General features: G+C 46.1%; 1 protein-coding gene across 1 annotated transcript in view; it reads right to left on the reverse strand.

The window, feature by feature from the left end:
- The window catches only part of Dock4 (dedicator of cytokinesis 4), a 370,554-nt gene that overhangs the window by 15,619 nt on the left and 334,990 nt on the right, over positions 1 to 19,945 (reverse strand). The window contains 6 exon segments of the mRNA XM_040743206.1: positions 287 to 406; positions 1,724 to 1,807; positions 2,474 to 2,650; positions 11,753 to 11,839; positions 14,479 to 14,645; positions 15,889 to 16,030. Of these exon segments, the coding sequence (XP_040599140.1) occupies positions 287 to 406; positions 1,724 to 1,807; positions 2,474 to 2,650; positions 11,753 to 11,839; positions 14,479 to 14,645; positions 15,889 to 16,030 (777 nt within the window).

Below are 19,945 nucleotides of genomic sequence, written 5' to 3' on the forward strand. Positions count from 1 at the left end.
TTTATTACAGCAGCTGATCTATGAGGCACATTAATCTACTAAATATACGCCCTGGGCATCTTAAATAGGGGCCAATTATAGACTCCAGTATCACTGAAGCTTCGGACATTGACGTTTTCCATAAAAGGTAAATATGGAAAACAGCAGGATTGCAATTGTAACATTAAAAGCTCCCTGGAAAATGCTGCAGTGTGGCAGAAGAACCACAAGGTGTCACTGTTGGACTGTTCCTCCATCGGCTCGCCACAAGCAACGGCAGAGGTTAGCCGGCCCCTTCAGCACACACCTGTATCCCAAAGCTCGATTTCATCACGAAGAACTGGTCCACCAGTTTTTTGTGAAGGGGTCTCATATCCTGAGGTACAAACTTCTCGTGCACGGCCAGCCCGAATTCCAGAATCTGCGCCTTGATAACAATGCAAGGAGAAGCCCGCATCAGTGACGGTCTCTCGTGGGTGCTTGCTGTGAATCGTACGTCACTGCAGACCCTCTACATCCGGACGGGTGGGGGCAACAGTAGCTTTACAGGTGGGCGGTAGACTCCCTCAGTCCTACAGCAGTGAGTCTGTCTGACTCCCCACACTCGACTTTCCCATTTCCCCCAAGCTCTTTCCCCGTGCATCTCCTATCTTTGATGACAACTCTCTTTGGTGGCTATGGGTTCCCGGCCCCCTGGTCCCCTTCCTAGGGTGGGCAGAGAATGGGACAGAAGTTGTTTCCTGTTTGGAGGGTCAAGCAAATCTTTTTTTCAGGATGATTTCCTCTTCCTACATCAACCCCCCAACCCTGAGAGATTCTCAAAAATTTCTAGAGGCAAAATTAAAAAGAAATGATCAGGAACTCTGCAGCAGTTGCTATGCCTTTTGCTTTTCTTTTAAAAATATGATAATTGTTTGCTTACTATAACAAGGGATCCTGCCTTAAAGAAAAGTTTGTCACGAGGGCCCAAAAGGAAATGACGTACACAGTTTTTGTTCGCCTATCAGTAGTGTGTGACCTCTTGGGTTTGAACGTCAGTTATCTTGTGCATTTCAGCAAACTCTATAGTCTGTGAGCAAAGTAAGCTGTGCAGCACAGGTGACTGCAGCTTTGTGTCTGCGAAGAGTCTAGACAAAAAGAGATGCTTCTGCCCTATTGTCATACACAATTCTACTTTTCATGGAGAAAAAATTATGTCCTTGTTGTAACTCAGATTTCCAGTTACGCCTCCCATCTCAGATGTCTGCAAACCCCTTTCGGGCAGCTATCCACTCTAGTTCTTAGTCCTCCATGGCAGCAAATAAGGAAAAGCACCCTGCTCTGAAAGGGAAAATGACAGGCGTGCCTAGTTTGTGCACAGAGTCCAACCTCTGGGCTTTATCTGCCAAATATAACACTGGTACTCCGCAAATGCCCGCTCCGTACCGGGGCACTTACGTAACACTCCCGTTCATCCACGCATTTATGTACGACCTTGAGGTGGCTTGAATGTATTGGAGCTGCAGTAAGTGTTGGCGCGGGACATTCAAAGAGACCACACGAGATGCTGGTTACTTATAGGGGACAACTTGGTAAGTTTACTCTCGCATCCAAGTGGGGGCAAAGAGCAGACATTACCTAGTTGGGTGAATCTGTCAACTTACTGCCACCTCACTTAGGCTGTTCATGAAGATGCCTGTAGGGGGATATTTTATAAGGACACGCAGACTCAGGCAAGGTAGAGTGATTGCTTCTGTCATCTTACCTGCTCAAGCATAAGCTCTCTTAACCGCGCTATCTTCTCCCCATCTTCAGGATGACTTAAAATATAGTCTTTGACAAAGAATGCCTAGGAAGAGAAGAGACAGTCAGACCACCCGGGAGAGTCACCATGGAAGTGAAAGACACACTTAACATTTTTCTAAGGCTCAGCATATGTACAGAAGCAGCATGATTAGGAAACGTGTTTGGGGACAGATGGAGTGATTCCTGTCCGTGGGCAGCTGGTCACAGACAATATGCAGAAAGCCAGAGCTTGTACACTAAGCATCTCTGGCAAAAAAAAAAAAAAGGACCCAACTCAATAAATTATAAATTTCAATAAACGAAAAATAGAATAAACTTTGTCAAGGTTCAATGTGGCCAAGATGTTCTTCTAGTCGATTAGAAAAACAGAAAAGTCCACCTAAAGGATCATCAACAAACAAACAAACACAAGACTCCACCCATGGACCTCCTTGATTAGACGAATTACTTTAGGTAGACACGTGTCAAACAGTTCTGACCTTCTCACTAAATTTATTCATCCCAACACAAACACACGACTTAAACTGCAGATTGAATGCATGGACCGCACAGACGGCTGGCTATACATTTGCTTGCTTTTACAAAGGACGGCCTTTGTGCTGACTGCAGCCATCTGTCGCTGATAACGGTCCATATTTGCATAAAAAGATTCCCAAAACCCTAAGGCATCTCCACTGACAAGTTCCTCTCCAGCATCCTCAGTCCTCACCTCTTGGTACCTGGAAACCCCACCATTCACCGCGGCATCTATGACTCCATTGAGGCACATGGTCAAGGGGTTGATGTTCTGCATCTGCCTCGTCTGACACTGGCTGATGAGCGCCTTCAGCTGCTGGCTCTTATTTTCTAACACTTCGATGGCGTTTTCCAGGGGACTCATTTCAACCTGAAGAGCAAAGGAGCGTAAACATCTACTGACGCTTATGCTTATGGTATTCAAAACTAAAGGTGTGTGTGTGCGAGAGAGAGAGAGAGAGAGAGAGAGAGAGAGAGAGAGAGAGAGAGAGAGAGAGAGAGAGAGAGAGAGAGAGAGAGAGAGTCCAGTTTATGACTCATCGGTGGTTCTCAGTAGCTCCCATCAACATCTCTTACGGGAGCCATCCCACAGCACACAAGAGGATGCAGAAGTCAAGTTGCCCATTTGCCGATGAGATGGGAAAGTGGCAGGTAACTGTGTCCATTGGCGGAGGTGTGGTATGGGAAACCAGCAACTGTCCATTTCATAACAGCATGGCAACACGCATCCCGTGCTTTGACGCTCTTCTGGATGGACCCTGACCCTAGGTACTTATTTGATACAAAGCAGCATGGGAAATGCAGAGATACATTAGCAGATCTTCTGGTGTCAAAGAGTTCTTAGCCCCACTGCGGAGAGGGCACACATGCCCACACAGACCCCCATGTGCATTTGTAACAGCACCATATGGTAGCACAGGATGGCACACGGTTGGGAGTTACAGAAAACAGGATAATCACATACACTCCAGGATCTATTTCTTAGTGCAGAGCCGAATAGAATCATAATGACTTACTGGTACAGATCAAAGTGTTTCTCCCATATATGACATTGTGCTGTCAATGTCACAGACATTGTCTTTGCAAAGAAGGTCTGACAAGCTCTTAGTAACTAGGTAATTTGGGCATACAGAAAGCACACTTAAGCTCTTTCAGTTAGAGACAAAAATCAGAATAAAAGGCCACTGAGACTATTTTAAAGCCATGCTGAAAAGCCTTAGAATACCCCGACTGTATGGAAATTAAAAATAAACATTTATCAAAGATAAGAAAAGGGAAGGGAGTACAAGTCATAACACATGGCAAATAATCTCTTTTTTTTTTTTTTTGGTTTTATGAGACAGGGTTTCTCTGTATTGTTTTGGAGGCTGTCGGTCCAGCCTGGTCTTGAACTCACTGAGATGCGCCTGCCTCTGTCTCCCGAGTGCGCCACCACTGCCCGGCTGACAAATAATCTTAATGTGAACAATCAGCAAGGGTCCCATCCGCAGAATGTACAAGACTTCAACACCAGTAAGAAAAAGGCAAACAAACCCAAGGAAAGCCAGGCAAGAGACGGAAACATGGCTTTCACACAGGAAGGAGGGAATTCAAAGTGGCCAGTGAATGTCTGCAAACGTTTCCTCCTCTGAGGGGAAGCGTGAAGAGTAACCCAACAGTGACTACAGAACTCCCCAGAGTGGCAGCAATAAATGTGACGACAGCAAATGAGGGTGTCACTGTGAGCTGCCACACCCACTGGAAAACGGTTGAAGGACTGTCACCCATCACTGTGAGCTGCCACACCCACTGGAAAACGGTTGAAGGACTGTCACTCATCTACTGTGAATTTCATACGCTCTCATGGTCCAGAGAGTCTACTCACGGGCATACATCTGCAAAGTAGACGCGCATATACGTACATGTGCAGGTGGAACCATGCACAAAAGTGCTTACAACTGTCCCCCCAAATCACTGTTTATCAACAGGAGAACAGGTAATGTACTCTGGTTTGGTTTATATAGTGGAACAATATATAGTAATGGGAAGCATTCTTTTCATACTTAATTGGAAAAGTGCCACAAATAACACTGAGAGAATGGACGAGGTTGTTGTTTGTTTGTTTTGGTTTTTGACTTTTCAAGAGAGGGTTTCTCAGTAGCTGTAGAGCAGGCCAGGCTGGCCTTGAACTCACAAAGATCTGCCTGCCTCTGCCTCCCGAATGCTGGGATTGAAGGCGTGCGCCACCACTGCCCGGCTGAACGGAACAAGTATTAAGAGTCCACACAGTTAATCAAAACTAAGTGGACTGTGTTTAGAAATGCATGAACAGGTAAAAACCAAGCAAGGAAACACATAGTAAACACATCAGGATACGGCTGGAGTAAAGACGCGGAACGGATTGTAATTTGGAGGGCTGTATAAGAGGCCCCCACGATGACACTCACAGTGATAGCTGCTATAAACAATTTGTGATATTAAACCTTTGTTCTGCTTCATCCAGAGGCAGACACCCACAGCTAACCACTGAACTGAACTCTTGGAATCCAGTGACAGAGAGGAAGGAGGGAGGACTGATGACCAAATGGGTTAAGACTGGGCTGGTTTAACCCACAGAAACAGTTGACCTGAACAAGGGGAGCTCTTGGACCCCAGACGGATGACTGGGTGGACAGCATGGGACTGACCCAGACCCCCTGAATGTGGGTGTCAGTGAGGAGCCTAAGTAATCTATGGGGACTTGGGTAGTAGATCAGTATTTATCCCGGGCATACAAATGGACTTTGAGTGCCCATCCCATAATGAGGGATGTTCTTTCAGCCTGGACTCTTGGGGGAGGATCTAGACCCTGTCCTGGATGAAATGACAGACTCTAGAGATCCTCCAGGGAGGGTCTCACCCTCCTTGGGGATCGGAGTGGAGATTCGGTGAGGGGGTTGGGGGACCTGGTGGGGAGGGAGAGGGAGCTAGGATTGACATGTGAAGCAAGCTTGTTTCTAATTTAAATTAAAAGACACACACACACACACACACACACACACACACACACACACACACACAAAAACCACAAAACCTTTGTTCTGTACGTGCAAAAGCCAAGGCATAAAGCAAAGGCTGAGTCTAGATCACTGTCAGTTAAAAAGCAAAGCACCTTCAGACATAGGACGGAATGGGACCCTGGTTCTCACTCTTCCTGATGCTGAGACCCTTTATTAAAGTTCCTCATGTTTTGGTGACCCCAAACCATAAATCTGTTTTCATTGCTACAATGTAAATGTAATTTTGCTACTGTTACTAATTGTGATGTAAATATCTAATTGTGATGTAAATACCAGTGTTTTCTGCTTTCCATGGTCTTGGGTAACCCTCGTGAAAGGGTCATTTGAATCCCAAAGGGTTGAGAACTGCTGTTTAGGGGTTGTGGGGGCTGTGGGTGGGGAGGGACTGCTGTTAAAAGGACACAGACTTGCAGTTCACAGGAGGAGAAACTCGGGGAGGTCAATTGCTCAACAGTTGCAAACAATCAGCCCGATTGCTTCGCACTTAAACATGGTTATGAGAAATGTCATGAATTGTTTTTACTATGGTAAAATAAAAAATATCCATCTTCACGTTTACAAACTCTAGTACTATTCACACAATGATTTTTGTAAATATCAGGTAAGGTATAATAAATGTGTAAAAGACAAGAACTTCGGAGAGTATTTCCAATATGTACCTGAGACAAAGCATAAATAATTTACAATGCTGGAGAAAATTGAACACGGGGAAGAAGTGGTCTGCTCACAAAAGAACCAGAATGAATACATAAATAGATGACAGTAAAGCTCACCAGCTCTCAGCAAATACAAGTAAGGGACACACAAGCTGCCACATTTCCTTGTCAGGTCAGAAAGCAAGGAAAGCGTCTGGGGGGGAAGACAGGAAGCAGCTAGCCCCTGGCCCGTCCACGCCCCTTCCCCAGGAAGGCCCTTTGGGGAACGATAAGGAAACAGGGGGCCAGGTCCTTTCTCCCAGCTGACCAAACCTTCATGGAAATGGACTAGGAATAACTGTAGGGGAGAGCTGTCACCCATGGAGGCCTGTCGTAGGAAGTTAGTGAAGACATCCTGAGTAGACGAGCCCAGACCTGACTCTGAATGCCTCTGAGACGTTTACAGCTAACCCTCCAGAGTGTGGCGTTCAGTGTCTCCTAGTGAACAGTTTAAGCTGGGGGAGCCCTGAGGACCCCAATTGAAGCTTTCATCTGCTACTCTAAGCTGTCATCATTACGAAGGTGTGGTGGATCGTGATTCAGGCTCAGCAATCTCTGCTTGCCTGGGCATCTGGACCACTTTGAATTATCAATAAAGCCTGACACTGGGAAAGGACAGGAGTTGTGTCTGATTGACTCAAAAGTAACGTCTCTGCGGATAAGTAAGAAATCACTCAGAAGGGATTTCGAACAGGAGCCAAGGTGCAATAATAAGGCAATCGAAAATAAATAATTAAGAGGAATAATTTAATAACAATAGCTGCCATGGATTAACACAAAACAAATGCACTTATATCTATGATCTAGTAAAAATAGCAAACCCCAAATCAAATAAAATCCAAGTAGCCTTCTTGTTACTCTCACAGGGCATTAAGGGCTGAACTCATTTTGAATAGAACATTTTATTTCCTTTCCTTTATCTTATAGTAATGAAATATTTGATGATGGATATTATTATTTTATAGGATTATTGCAATGAATAAAGATAGATGATGAAATATCAAAATACAAAATATATTTATTTAGTGGTGAGTGTGTATGTGTGTGTGTGTGTACAAACTTGAGGGAGAGCAGAGAACAAACTTGAGTGAGTTGATTCTTTCCCATGACCATGTGGGTCCTGGGGATTGAACTCAGGTTTTCAGGCTTTGTGGCAAGCACCTTTACCTACTGAGCCATTTTACAGATCCCCCCCCCCAAATATCACAATCCTTAAAAGATCAATAGGTCTAGGCAACCATGAGCAATAACTGATTATCATTTATTCTTGCTAAATTCAGAAGAAAAGGGAAGGAGAGAGGGAAGAAGGGGGTAAGAGAGAGGCACAAAATACCTTTGGAGTAGTCTTTCACAAACAAAGCCTTGCTAATCCTCTAGGCTTAACTATCAATTTACAAGAAAGGCAGGCCACAGAGAAACATGTTAAAAGACTCCACTTAGATCAAGACTTAAGGAAACATTTCAAGGCAAACCACCGTGACTCTCCAACAAAGAATATTTTTTTAAAAAATGATGCAAGGGGAACATCTAGACAAAAAGGATTTAGGAGACATTGCACACAATGACAACGGACATCCAGAGTCAACACAGGATGAAAATGAAATCAAACAGACTCTCGGTGAGTCATCCAAGAACACTGGAACTTTGATAGTCAACACGTGATTGTTATCCTTGCACATGTAATATGATATTGTTGTTTAGAAATACACACAATGAGACACTTGCTACAAAATCATCTGGTGTGAGGAGTGGTTCAAGTGCAGATAAAAGAAAACTGACCCTTTTTCTAGCTGCTGAAGATGACAAATTGCTACCCATTTTCTCTGTTTTTCTACGATGTAACCAAGCTTCAGAGTGTCACTGGCTCCCACGAACGGGGACCATGAAGCAAGGCCAGAAGCAGGCTATTTTCATGCAGGCTGCCCTGGAGTACAGGGCGGTGAGGAAGGCACTAGATGGTGCTGTTTGCAGGCCCGGTGCAGACTCCTGGGATTCTGGGTAGGGTGATACACAAGCATGTCCCTTATTGAGTTTGTTCTTTGACAATCTTATACATGCATAAGCTACATTTTGATGACTACAAACACAACCCTTTCTAATCTCCATCACATCCCTATTAGTCCATCCTGCCTATGAGCATCCTTCCTACATTTTGGTGGTTTGGTTTTATTTTGTTACTGATTTCTCTTCTGAGACCCACTGAGTTTAACCAGGATCATCTGTGCGTCCATGGGTCTGGAGTCATCCACTGGGCCTAGTGGATACTCAAACGAAGAGTAACTACTTCTTCCGTAGACTTCATCTCTAGCCAATAGTTCAGCAAGGATGGGTGGGCACCACCAACTCCTCCCTGACCTATGATCGACTGTCAATAGACCCAGTCTTGAGCATGGACGTTACAGGCTTTTCCAGGTCTAACAGGCAGCGTTCCACAGTCCTTCTTCCTAGCTTACACGCTTCTACGAAACACCCCTGCGTGGGGTAGCATAAATGTCCTGTTTAGGATTCAGGGTCCAGCTGCTCCTTACAGTCAGCACTGTGAGCAGCCAGGGGTCTCTGCATTCACGACTATTCATTGCAGACAGGCTTCTCCGATTAAGGCTGCAAGTAGCACTTGTATATGTATACAATCATAAATATTTAGAAGGCAGCTTGGCAACATGACAATTTAGCTGAATAAGGAATAAGTTCAGCCCTAGGGCCTAAAACCTCCTCAGGTTTAGTTTTTGTTTCTCTTGGGAGGGAGCGGGTATACCGCACTGGGTACGTGGAGGGGGCATCCAGTCTACATTGAGATTCCAACTCGCCAGAGTAACACTAAGAAATAATCAAACAATGACAGACAAATACCGGTGAGGATGTGAACAAAGAGCAACCCTTACTCGCTGTTGGTGAGAGCCAACTGGTGCAGCCCTATGGAAATCAGTGCAGAGGCTTCTCAGAAACACAACAAACAAACAAACAAACAAAAAGCGAGAACTGCCTGTACCGCCTAATACCGACCAAATACCCAATGGACCCTTCAGAGATATTTCATCCCACTCCTGAGACACCTACTCAACCATGCTCATTGCTTTGTTGCTCACAACAGCTAAGAAACGGAATCGGCCTTGACGGCCAACAACTGATGAATGGACAATGTGGTACGTACACACGGCGTGTTAGATTCACCAGCAGAGAAAAGTGCAATTAGGAAGTCCTCGGGCAAACGGATGAAGCTTGAGACAAAAGTACAGCGAGGCTTATCGAGCTGAACACTGCATGCTCTTTCTCATGTACGGAGCCTAGCCCCAACGCTTCACATTTGTGTAATTAATACGGAGTACCTACCCAAGTCAAGAAGGGGCCCCTGGAGTGAGGACATGCCTTAACGGCGTGCAGTTAGCAACGCACAGGTGATGTGAAGACAGGGGGCGGGCTGTGAGGGTGAAAAATTTAAGAAGAGATGGGTGTGGGTGGATGGAGGGGACAGGAGGGGAAGGAGGAAGGTTAACCAAAACTTAAGGATACATAGAAAGGCCAAATGGACACTTACTTTTCAGGCCAATTTAAAACAGAAGTTAAAGAAGATTAAGAAGAACTCTATCCTGTATGTCTGGAGAGTGCTGCCGCCACCAGTGTTACTAAACAAAACCCTAGTGCCAGGTTTGAGATACTTTCCAAGGATCTGCCATGGTCAAAAGGCTCCAGAGCCCTCCAAAACAACAGAGGCTCCCACAACTCTTCTTGGTTGCCCACAGATCTAGTTGATTAGACCTTGCTGCTAAAGACACCACACACCTTGTAAGGAGTAGCAAAATCAAGGTAGAACTAAGCTGGCAGCTTCTTCCCTGTGGCTAGGGTTGCTAGTTCTGGAAGGTGTTAGATAGGTAGCTGGGGAAACTGTGGCAATGGTCACTCTTTACTGTGAACCCTATGATCAAATGAATTTTGAAGCCAAACATATGAATGCCTTTTGTCTTTCAGGTTCTGGCATTGCAGACAAGAAATTTCACTTCACTTTGTATGTTTATTCAGTACGAACTATGTTCTTGAAGCCCTTATACAGCAAGAACCAAGCCAATAAGCCAATAGCTCTAATGATGGATCATGGAGCAGTCCAGGTAGCAGGAACAAGACAGCCACATGGAGGCTGCTGAGAGGGGGCTGTACTCAGGGACCGAAGCAGCCCACTCTGACTTGTTCCCAGAACAGAAGATTACATATTCTGAGAGTGTAGGCAGCTGATGCTTGAAAGCTGTGTTTAGTATTTCTCTCTCTCTGTCTCTTGTATTTCTCTCTTTTTCATTATCAGCATGCTTTTCACGAGTGGTGTGTGTGTGTGCCTCTGTGTGTGTGTGTGTGTGCGCGCGCGCACACACACACACACATGTTCATGCTGTTTCCTGGGCTAGGAACACTGGTGAATCTTCACAGGATTTAACACTCTGGGCTGCATGGATCTGAGAAGGCTTCCTGCATCATTACTGAGCATGGATGACAAGAACACTGCCGTGGGCTGGGCTGCGGCCACCCTGGAGGCAGCATAAGACTGGGGAGCACTGTATCTGTCAGCCCCCCTCTTCTCTGAAAGGCACTAAAGTATGCCATACCAGCAAGCAGTTTGGGGGACCCCGGACTCAAATTGCTCATTTCCTGACTTGGGTTTCATTTGCTTAGGGAGCTGTATTAATATTTTGGCACTGCGAAAGGAAAAACTCATTCAACCCTCAGTTTTGAACATGATAAGCTGGCCTTCAATGCTGAGAGATTTCTGTAGGAGAAACAATTCTGGAAAGATATTTTGGGTGGGAGCTACTCTTATTTGTTCATTGACAAAGTAGGCTGCTACTAAACTGAGGTATTGTTTGCATGACAGATTTACAATTATTTATTTTCTTTCAAACAGAGTACTAGGTCACTCCAAGGGCCTGACTCAGAGCCACAATGTGCCAAAGGAGGAAGAAAAGACCCTGGGGGCAGGGTACCACGGCTGTCATGCTGAAACGCAGTAGAGGTGGATACCGGCATGCAGTACCAGCCTCGTTGTCTTCATGGCAACCGGAGAGTCCCAGGAGATGTGGCTACCAGATTCTACAACGGCATCCACTCATCTCTGACCGAGGCTCCATCCAGGCCTGCTCAGTTCCTGCACCATCCCTCCCACTGCAAACCAAAACCGCACGGCTCCCTGCGTGGACAGACTTTATATGAAGGGACTTCATATTAGATTCATTTTGCCAACAAGAAAACCAAGGCTCGAAGAGAACGACAGACCTGGTTTCAGAGTCATTAAAAAATCTATTGGAATCTAATCTCTTTGAACATTTCATGATGATGTTTGTCAAAGGCTTCTAACTTCTTGGTAAAAAATTTTGAAAACTGGGAAAAGACCACCTACGTCATAACTCTGACACGGCGACTACGTAAGAACATAAGCTGCCTTCGTGGCTTTGAACTTCCAACAAGGATCGCAGAGCTGGCACAATCAGGAGACTTGGCATTCTGGTTGCCACTCAAGAACCCCCACAGCTCTTTGTTATTTTCCCATGCTGCAACAATCAATGCTTGGAAGCATCTTCCTGGTTGTATGAACCAGGTCAATATCAACATTCGCGTTCAGGGCCTTGGGCAATAGCGGTCAGTATATTGTGAGGGAGCCCAGGCAATGAAATCGCACAAGCAATTAGCAGTGGGCTCAGCCCCCGGGGAGGGGCTGGGGTGTGGCAGAGGATGTTGGGGAGATGCTCCATTCCTTACCACTTCACGCTTCTCCACTTCGAACCAGCGGGAGATGCCAGGTAAACTCTGCACCAAGTAGAGCGATGTTCTCTCCACCCAGAGACTCTGCAAAACAGAACTCAGGGTCACTCCCCGTGTCGCCCTTCCTTCTAAGCCCTGAGCTGCCACAAGTCTGCTCAGGGCTGCTTACTCCTGCAGCCTTCCTTTAGTCCCCACCGGAGCACTGGTGACACGATTGCAGTGCCACGCAGTGGCAGCCCATTTCTGCAGACGGCCTGCAGCCTCCTCCCCTGCAGGGCACAGGAGCTCCAGAAAGCAAGGGCCGGGATACAACAGCAAGCCTGATGCAGTCTTTTCCACTGTTTCTCCAAAATGGGACCTTAACCTTTCCACTCCTCAAGGGTTAGCTATTGTCAGCTACAAGAAGCAACAACACCGGCTATCAAGACAAGATTAGAGTGGCAGCTACCTAATGGGAGAAAGGACTTTAGGATTACTTGGCTTGAACCTTCTATTTAGGGGGAAGACTTGAAGTTGCGGAGAGACTCTTGACCCACTCAAAAGCCACATTCTAATTACCAGACGGACTGGCGCTGACACCCACTCCCAGGGCCTCATCCTCTCCACCGCCATATGCCCAGGGCCACCACACTTGAGGTGATAAGCTAAACTGCTGTAAACCCAGGGGCACCTGTGTGCTTCGAGCTGGCCCTCCGACCGGAAACCAGCTCCTCCAGGAGACATGAAACACAGCTGCCTTTGTCACGAGCCACTGCACATGACATGACAAGGTTTTCTTTTATCCACCAGTTTGGGAACTTACACGTTATCATAGGTATTTAGTGTGCTACCAAGAGGAACGGGAACGTGACACAATTCCTGGAGTTTATTCAAAGCACAGAGGGGTTAGAATGAGGATGTCCTTCCACCAGTGAAGAGCTGCTGAGGTGACTGCGGAAGAGGCCCTGAGGTAAGAGCTCCAGGGGCCTGCTGATGACAGGGAGGCAGGCAGATGAGAGCTCAGAGGGATGAACGGGACGTTCAGGGTGGGCATGGGACGCAGACAGTCACGCCATCACGGGGGACCAGGGTGGCAGCTTTCTGAGTAGTGAGCTGGATTTCACAGGGTGAGGAGTTCACAGGGAGGGGAGTCGGGGCTGCTGAGCAGGCAGAAGGCTGCCCACACAGACATGTAAGTGCTTGTGAGGGCGGAAAGGCGGACTGTGGAGAGGACAGGCTTGGGGTAGTGGGGTACAGTGGGAGTCCGATTCCGAAGGCACGGAGAACGGGAGCCTGATCTAATCCTACCCATCCCAGTAAGGGAGCTGTGTCACTGGCCATTAATTGCTGGCCAGGCGGAAGTATGGTACATTAGAAACAGCAACAGAAAGGGAGTTGGAAGATGTGGGTTCCAGTGCTGGGCTAAAGGTCATGGCCATGCAACTCTGTGCAAGCCAACTGTATGACTCCAGTGCCTCCAAAACTGGGGACTGAAAGTTAGTGCAAGCAGGCAGGACTGTACTGGGATCTAACTAGATCTTTAACTGACTTGGGAGGAGGAAAAGAGAACTAGAACTATGCAGTAAGGACTAGAGAATGGTTGCGGATCTTCTCAGTAACCTCGCGATGGTGTTTTCCAGTGGTCTCCTCACTGTTCAATCCTCAGGGAGAAGGACGGCCCCGAGAAGAGGCCAGTGAGGCAGGCTGGTGCTGGTGCTGCAGTTGACTGGTTCTGGCCTATCTTTCACTCTTTCATCATTCAGCATTTTGTGATTAGATTTCTCAAGGGATCCACAGTAAATGCACTCCAAATCTTTCTCAAGAGTCCATTCTGTCTCCCCCGAACTCTGCAAAGTTACCACCACCTCCCTCTGCCTCTTGGCTGGGAGTAAACCCTGTAGCTAACTACTGGCAGCTCTGGGAACCGATGAGCAGGGATGTGTGGACATCAGGCAAGAGTGTTAGGAGACGCCTCCAGGCATAAGAAGGGAGTAGCTGCTGTGAGAGGCGCTAAGCCAACAGACTCACAGGAATAAGCTCACTTGACAATTTTGTTCATTACGGATGCTGAATCACTCTAGGCTTGCTGAGTCACTGTTTCCAAGGAAAGGGCCGGTCACAAGTGATTTCTGAACTCTGCCTCCTTTCCCCAGTGGGGCTGTGGGAATGCTTGCCCTTTCTGGTTGGGAGCATGCGGAACTAGCCAGGTACACTGGATATGGTGAGGACAGAAAACCCAGCGCAGGCAGAGGCCACGCCCTGCATGCGCTCTGGTCCTCATCTCAGAACACTGCTGCAGCGGGGACTGGAACAGAGGACGGACAGGGCAGCCTCCACCGTACCCGCCACCTGCCTATCCTCAGGCCTTTCTTTCCTCTGTGCTTCCTTGACGTTGGGATACACCCGCCGTTCCCACAATGGCTCACTAAGAATGGACAACAGGGCTGAGCTCAAACGCGAGGTTAAAGACTGCTCTGAGCACCGAGGCTGCTGGAGCTGCCACAGAGGAGCTGACTTCCGGGACTCGCCCAAGATGGGCTCAGGTTTTCTTGGCAGGGGACTACGCATCCTCCTGCCTGGAAAGTGCTCCCCTTCACGTGGACGCACTGCAGGGCTGGGGAGCTACTAAGGTGAAGAGTTCTAGACCCTTTGCCCCAGTCACGTGACAGCGTCCTCGGCCACTGTTTGCCAAGAGTCTGCCAAGCACAGGAGGGGGGCAGCCTGTCAGAGAGCCAGCAGGGTACCTTGAATTCATTCTCCTTGTCCTTCGTGCCTTTGTGGAATGGCCTGTCGTAGCGGAACTTCCAGATGTGATTCACTCTATAGAAGCTCTTGATGTTGTCAGGGACCCCCTCTCTCTGCAGTGCCTCCCGGCTCTCCGCGATGGGGGTCACAGCGTAGATCTGCAAGTCTAGGAGCAAAGCGTCAAGGACGGAGCCTGACTTGGCAAACAACAGCAAGGCATTCTGGGTAGCAACCTGGTGTTTCCATTTCAGCTGAAATCATTAAAAACAAAACAAAAGACTTGCCCAGGAAATATGACCAACGCACTTCCAAGCATGCCTTGGTCTGGTTCTAAGCATGTGACTCTGACAGGACATGTGTGTGGCATTTCCATAACCTGTGAATTTACAAGATTACTAGCTTAGCGAGGGTGGGAGGAACAGCTGGCTTGGGCATTCCGAATCAGAACAACCTAGCTCTTGTGCACGAGACGCCTTTAGTCTGTTCATGGCTCCCAAAACTTATTTATAATGATATGGAAGCTCTCATAAGACGATGACCAAAGGCAGTGACCAGAACGCCAGCAAGGACTTGCCCTTGCCAAGTATTTCTGTGACCTCAGCCTTCCAATACTGTGGCATCCGTTCTCCAAACTCACGTACAGGATAGGCGGGGTGGTTGGTTGTGGTTCCTATTTTACATATTTTATTGTACAGTTACTTCCTTCCCAGAGAAACAGAGAAAAAATAGTTTTTAAACAATTTCTTATTTCTCTTGGATTTAGGTTTCTGCCTTGAAAGTATATCCAAAATAGTCACTGGGAGTTTCCATGTCCTCTTTAAAATGACAGGTTTCAGATGGTTTAGGAAGAACTGATGGGGGAATAATGACCTTTGTGCTGAAGTACTTCCATTTGACCTGTCTGTGTTTAAATGGTGGGACTGTGAATAGAGTCCAGAATATCATAGCTAAGAGGCCCCCAAAGATACTGGGGGTACCTCTCTTTTTTCCCTTTCCTCACTCCAGAATTAAAGTATAAAGGGAAGAGGACAGTGGAGGATATACAGTAGAGAAGAATGCTCCCGCAGAAGCATTTCCCATAGGAAGTTGCAGGAAAATTGCTCCATGGGGAATCCAGTAAGCAAGAGCTTCAGAAGCAGGGCTGGATCTGCAGGTGTGTCCTTAGAAGAGGGAAAAGGCTCCTTAACAGATGTGCGAGGGATCTCTTTTCAACTGATCCCGTGATAACCATTAGACAGATTACGTCCTGTTCAGAAGGCACTAAGCTAAATCCAAGATGACGAGGACTAGGAAAGGAAAGACTGTGGCCGCTGGAAAAGGGTCCGTGGTTGCAACACTTAACAGGACACGGCCTTGTAGCTGATAGCAGATACCACCCAACTGGAGCCCAGCCCATCAGCAACGGATACACTGAGCCTCCGCCTGGAAGATGGTCTCATCAGGCTGGTTGGCATGCTGCATGGCGATGGCATGGGGAAACTCGTTCAGCATTCGCTGCTGGAAGGCCTCCAGTCTTTCGTAGTCATGCCCGCGACACACAAACTCCTTATTCTAGGGTGCAACCAAAAAAGAAATATGACTGTAGCAATAACTGACCATCTGCCCCCACATCACGATACTGCAGCATTAATAAACCAGAACCATCTGAAAAAACATGCCCATGAATTAAACATGCTGGGCAAAGGGCAACAGGCTTGTTATTGACTTTCACTAGACCCAATAGCATGCTCTGAATTCCAGGTTCATTTGCATGAGGGATGGAGAGCGCCTGATACTGAGCATCAAAGGCAAGAACCTAGCAGTGTTCCCTAAAATGTTGATGGGGATATGTTGGAGGTGACTTTTAGAAAATGGTCATCAAACTCATACACATAAATCTCCAATTTCTAAGAAAACAAAGGAATGCAATAACTAAAATTCCCTTTTACTAGATTGTTTTTCTGAAAGTCTCTGAGATCAGCTTTATACTTCCTGTGGGAGACCAGGCAGGCAGGTAGCCCATCTCTAGCCTTCAGAAGGATGGAGGGACCAAGGGCACAGTGACTTCCACGCCATAACCAGCTTAGCTCAGCTTGCTAGAGCTAGGAATCCTCTTAGTAGAGCCTTGCTAAATGTCTGCTTGGTTTGTTTTGCTGTATCATGCTATATTCTATTAACTTTATTCTAGAGGTCAGGGCTCTCGCATCCAGGTAATGCTGAAGGTTAGGGCCAGAAAATTGGCTCACAGGGTAAAAGCGCTTGTGAGGGCTGATGACCTGGGTTTAGTATCTGGGACCCAGACATCAAAAGAGAGAACTAACTCCTGCAAGCTGTCCTCTGGCCTCCACACATGCACCTCTCATCCCAACACACAAAGAAAATAAAGTGTTTAAAAAGGCCAAGGGTTGTTTGAGCTAGCCCATAGAGCTGCAAAGAAGGGAACCTTTTCAAAAAGTATCCTAATAGCTGGTTAGCTACTTGGAACACTCTTCGGTAGTTTAATGACCCACCCATCACCCACACTATGACTGACTCACTTCACCTGTCTCCACCTCCTGAGTACTGAGACAGGGGTGCACCACTCACGCCTGCTTTGAGCGGTGCTGGGGATCAAAGCCAGGGCCTCCTGTAAGCTGGGCAAACCATTTACTAGCCAAAGCTACCTCCTAGGCACCTGGCATGCCGCCAACGTTCTCTAGCTTGTGGAAGGTACACATATTTGTCTTGTTTTTGCCGCTGTATAGAAATCCACTGGGAAGGTATATCACATTTGACCTGTGCATTCATCACCCGATAGATATTTGAGGTTTTTCTATTTTCTGGATGATGTGGACAGGGCTGCTATGGATATTCAGGTACAGACTTTCCTATAAATGTTTTCAGAGTTCTTTTTTAATGATATAGAAGCAGATCTGCCCAGTTATAAGGGTCAACACTTTCCATTTAGGGGAGGAAATGACTACTTATACAACTGTTTCAACTTACTAGATCTTTTAAATGTATCCTGAAATTAATCAAACAAGTGGAATTTTTTAATCTTGATGTTTATTTTTAATTTGGAATATAGGAGGGGAATTCTCAAGCATGCAATGTTCCTTAGAAACCAAGAGAGGGCAACTGTTCCCTTTCATTTTGAAGTAAATGACGATTGCATAGAAAAAAGGCTATTTTTCAAATGAGTGATGACAGACACATCAATTTATTCTAATTGTCTATTAAACAAAATTTGGTCTATTTGGTCAATGTAGTTTTGGCATTTGCTAAACTTCCTTTATAATTTGATCTTCTAAATTACTTTTGATTTTTAAAAACATACTGTCTTTAAAGATTGACTTAAAAAATGTGTATGTTAGCCAGGCATTGGTGGTACACGCCTTTAATCCCAGCACTTGGGAGGCAGAGGCAGGTGGATCTCTGTGAGTTTGAGGCCAGCCTGGTCTACGAGAGAGTTTCAGGACAGCCTCCAAAACAATACAGAGAAACCCTGACTTGAAAAACCAAAAAAAAAAAATGTGTATGTGTGAGTGTGTGAGTGTATGCTGGACCTCCTAGGGCTGTTCTTAATGCAGTTTTGAGTTTTGAGCTGCTTGGCATCACTGCTGGGAACCCAACTGGGGTCCTTCTGGGCGAGCAGCTGCTCTTAACCTGAACCATCCTTCTAGCCCTATACTCCTTTACCTTACGGTGATTACACGTCATAGATGGGGATCTAGGACGGCTCACTGTATGCTATATGCCTTTACCTTACGGTAATTACACGTCATAGGTGGGGATCTAGGACGGCTCACTGTATGCTATACACCTTTACCTTACGGTAATTACACGTCATAGGTGGGGATCTAGGACGGCTCACTGTATGCTATACACCTTTACCTTACGGTAATTACACGTCATAGGTGGGGATCTAGGATGATCTCACTGTATGCTATACACCTTTACCTTACGGTAATTACACGTCATAGGTTGGGATCTAGGATGATCTCACTGTATGCTATACACCTTTACCTTACGGTAATTACACGTCATAGGTGGGGATCTAGGATGCCTCCCTGCATGCTCGCTACTAAAGTCAGATCATAGCCAGCACTACATGACCGCTTTGTGTGCCTTCACCACGTTTACCGTCATGAGCCTCTTCCTCCATAAAAATATAAAAAGGTTTATCAGATTACTGGTTGGTTAGAGATAAATACATCAATATTGACATTTATCAGTACAGGATGGATATATATATATGTATATATATTCTGATATACATCAGAATATTATTACATTTCCTTCACCTTAAAGGTTATTTTGTTTTCTTCAGACAGTTTAAAGAAATAAAAAGCTTTTTGTGTCCCTAAAACATGTATGGTCTCTAAATAACATACCTACAAATGTACAATGGATTACCCAACTCTTGGCGTGATATGGAAGAAAATGTAGCCTTTCACATCGTATAATTTTGTATCAACAAAGGAAGAGATGCCCCTACATCAGAGCCATACTTTATCCCTGCTTTGGGGGTCTCCAGGCCTCCATGTTGTTCACTGCTCCTCACTACCCTGATAACTGGGTCCCAGGGCTCTGTGTTCTTCAAGGGTTGCTGACACCAGACCAGGACTGACATGTCTACATCTAAAATGTAGTCGTTTAAATTCAGTGAATGCTCTGCATCTGTCATTACTTTTGATAGGGAACTGGTCTTTCTTTCCTCTTCAGGCAGATCTACCTGCCAATGTCTTGGGCATATTTTTTAAAGTGCAACAAGGAGATTTTACATAATGTCTGTGCAGCATCCAAGCACATGGTCCTTTCAGCCAATTAAAGAAAACGTCAGCTCACTGTCTGAACATCTTTTCCTATTGCTGTGACAAAACACCTTCAGGGGACGAGGGCTTGCTCTAGCTCATAGTTCTAGGGGTACAGTCCTTTGTGGCTGGGAAGTCACAGCGCCAACAGCAGGTCCCATGGTGTCAGTCCACACACATCAGAGTGTCAGCACAGGGTCACATGTCAGTCCACACAGTCAGGAAGAAGAGAGTGCTGAAAGTTCCTGCTAAGCTAGTTTCCTCTTTTTCATTAGGACATTCTTGAGCACAATCTCTTCTAAGGATCCCTCGCAGGGGTGTCTGCAGGCTGTCTCCCAGCTGAGTCCAGGTCCTCTAAGTTAACAGCCTGCGCTGACCGCCATACCATAACCATCGCCTGAGTGTTTCATACGAGTCTAAACGTAAATATCTACTTACATCTTTGTTTTGAGGCTCATTCTATCAACCAATTATCTATCTACTTTATCTGAAATGTAGATAAGTTAAAGATTAAACAATAAACGAAGTCTTTCTCCTTTTCCTTCTCTGAATATTTTTTTTTGGTCTTTTCTCATGTGATTACAGTTATGGCAGGATTTAGATCAACATAAATGTTTTTACATTGAGATTTAAAGTTGTAACAAACTTAGTTTGGTGTGTGTGTGTGTGTTGTGTTGTGTGTTATTTTGAGAGT

The sequence above is a fragment of the Mesocricetus auratus genome, unplaced genomic scaffold, assembly GCF_017639785.1.
Source record: "Mesocricetus auratus isolate SY011 unplaced genomic scaffold, BCM_Maur_2.0 Super-Scaffold_15014, whole genome shotgun sequence".
Lineage (NCBI taxonomy): Eukaryota > Metazoa > Chordata > Mammalia > Rodentia > Cricetidae > Mesocricetus > Mesocricetus auratus.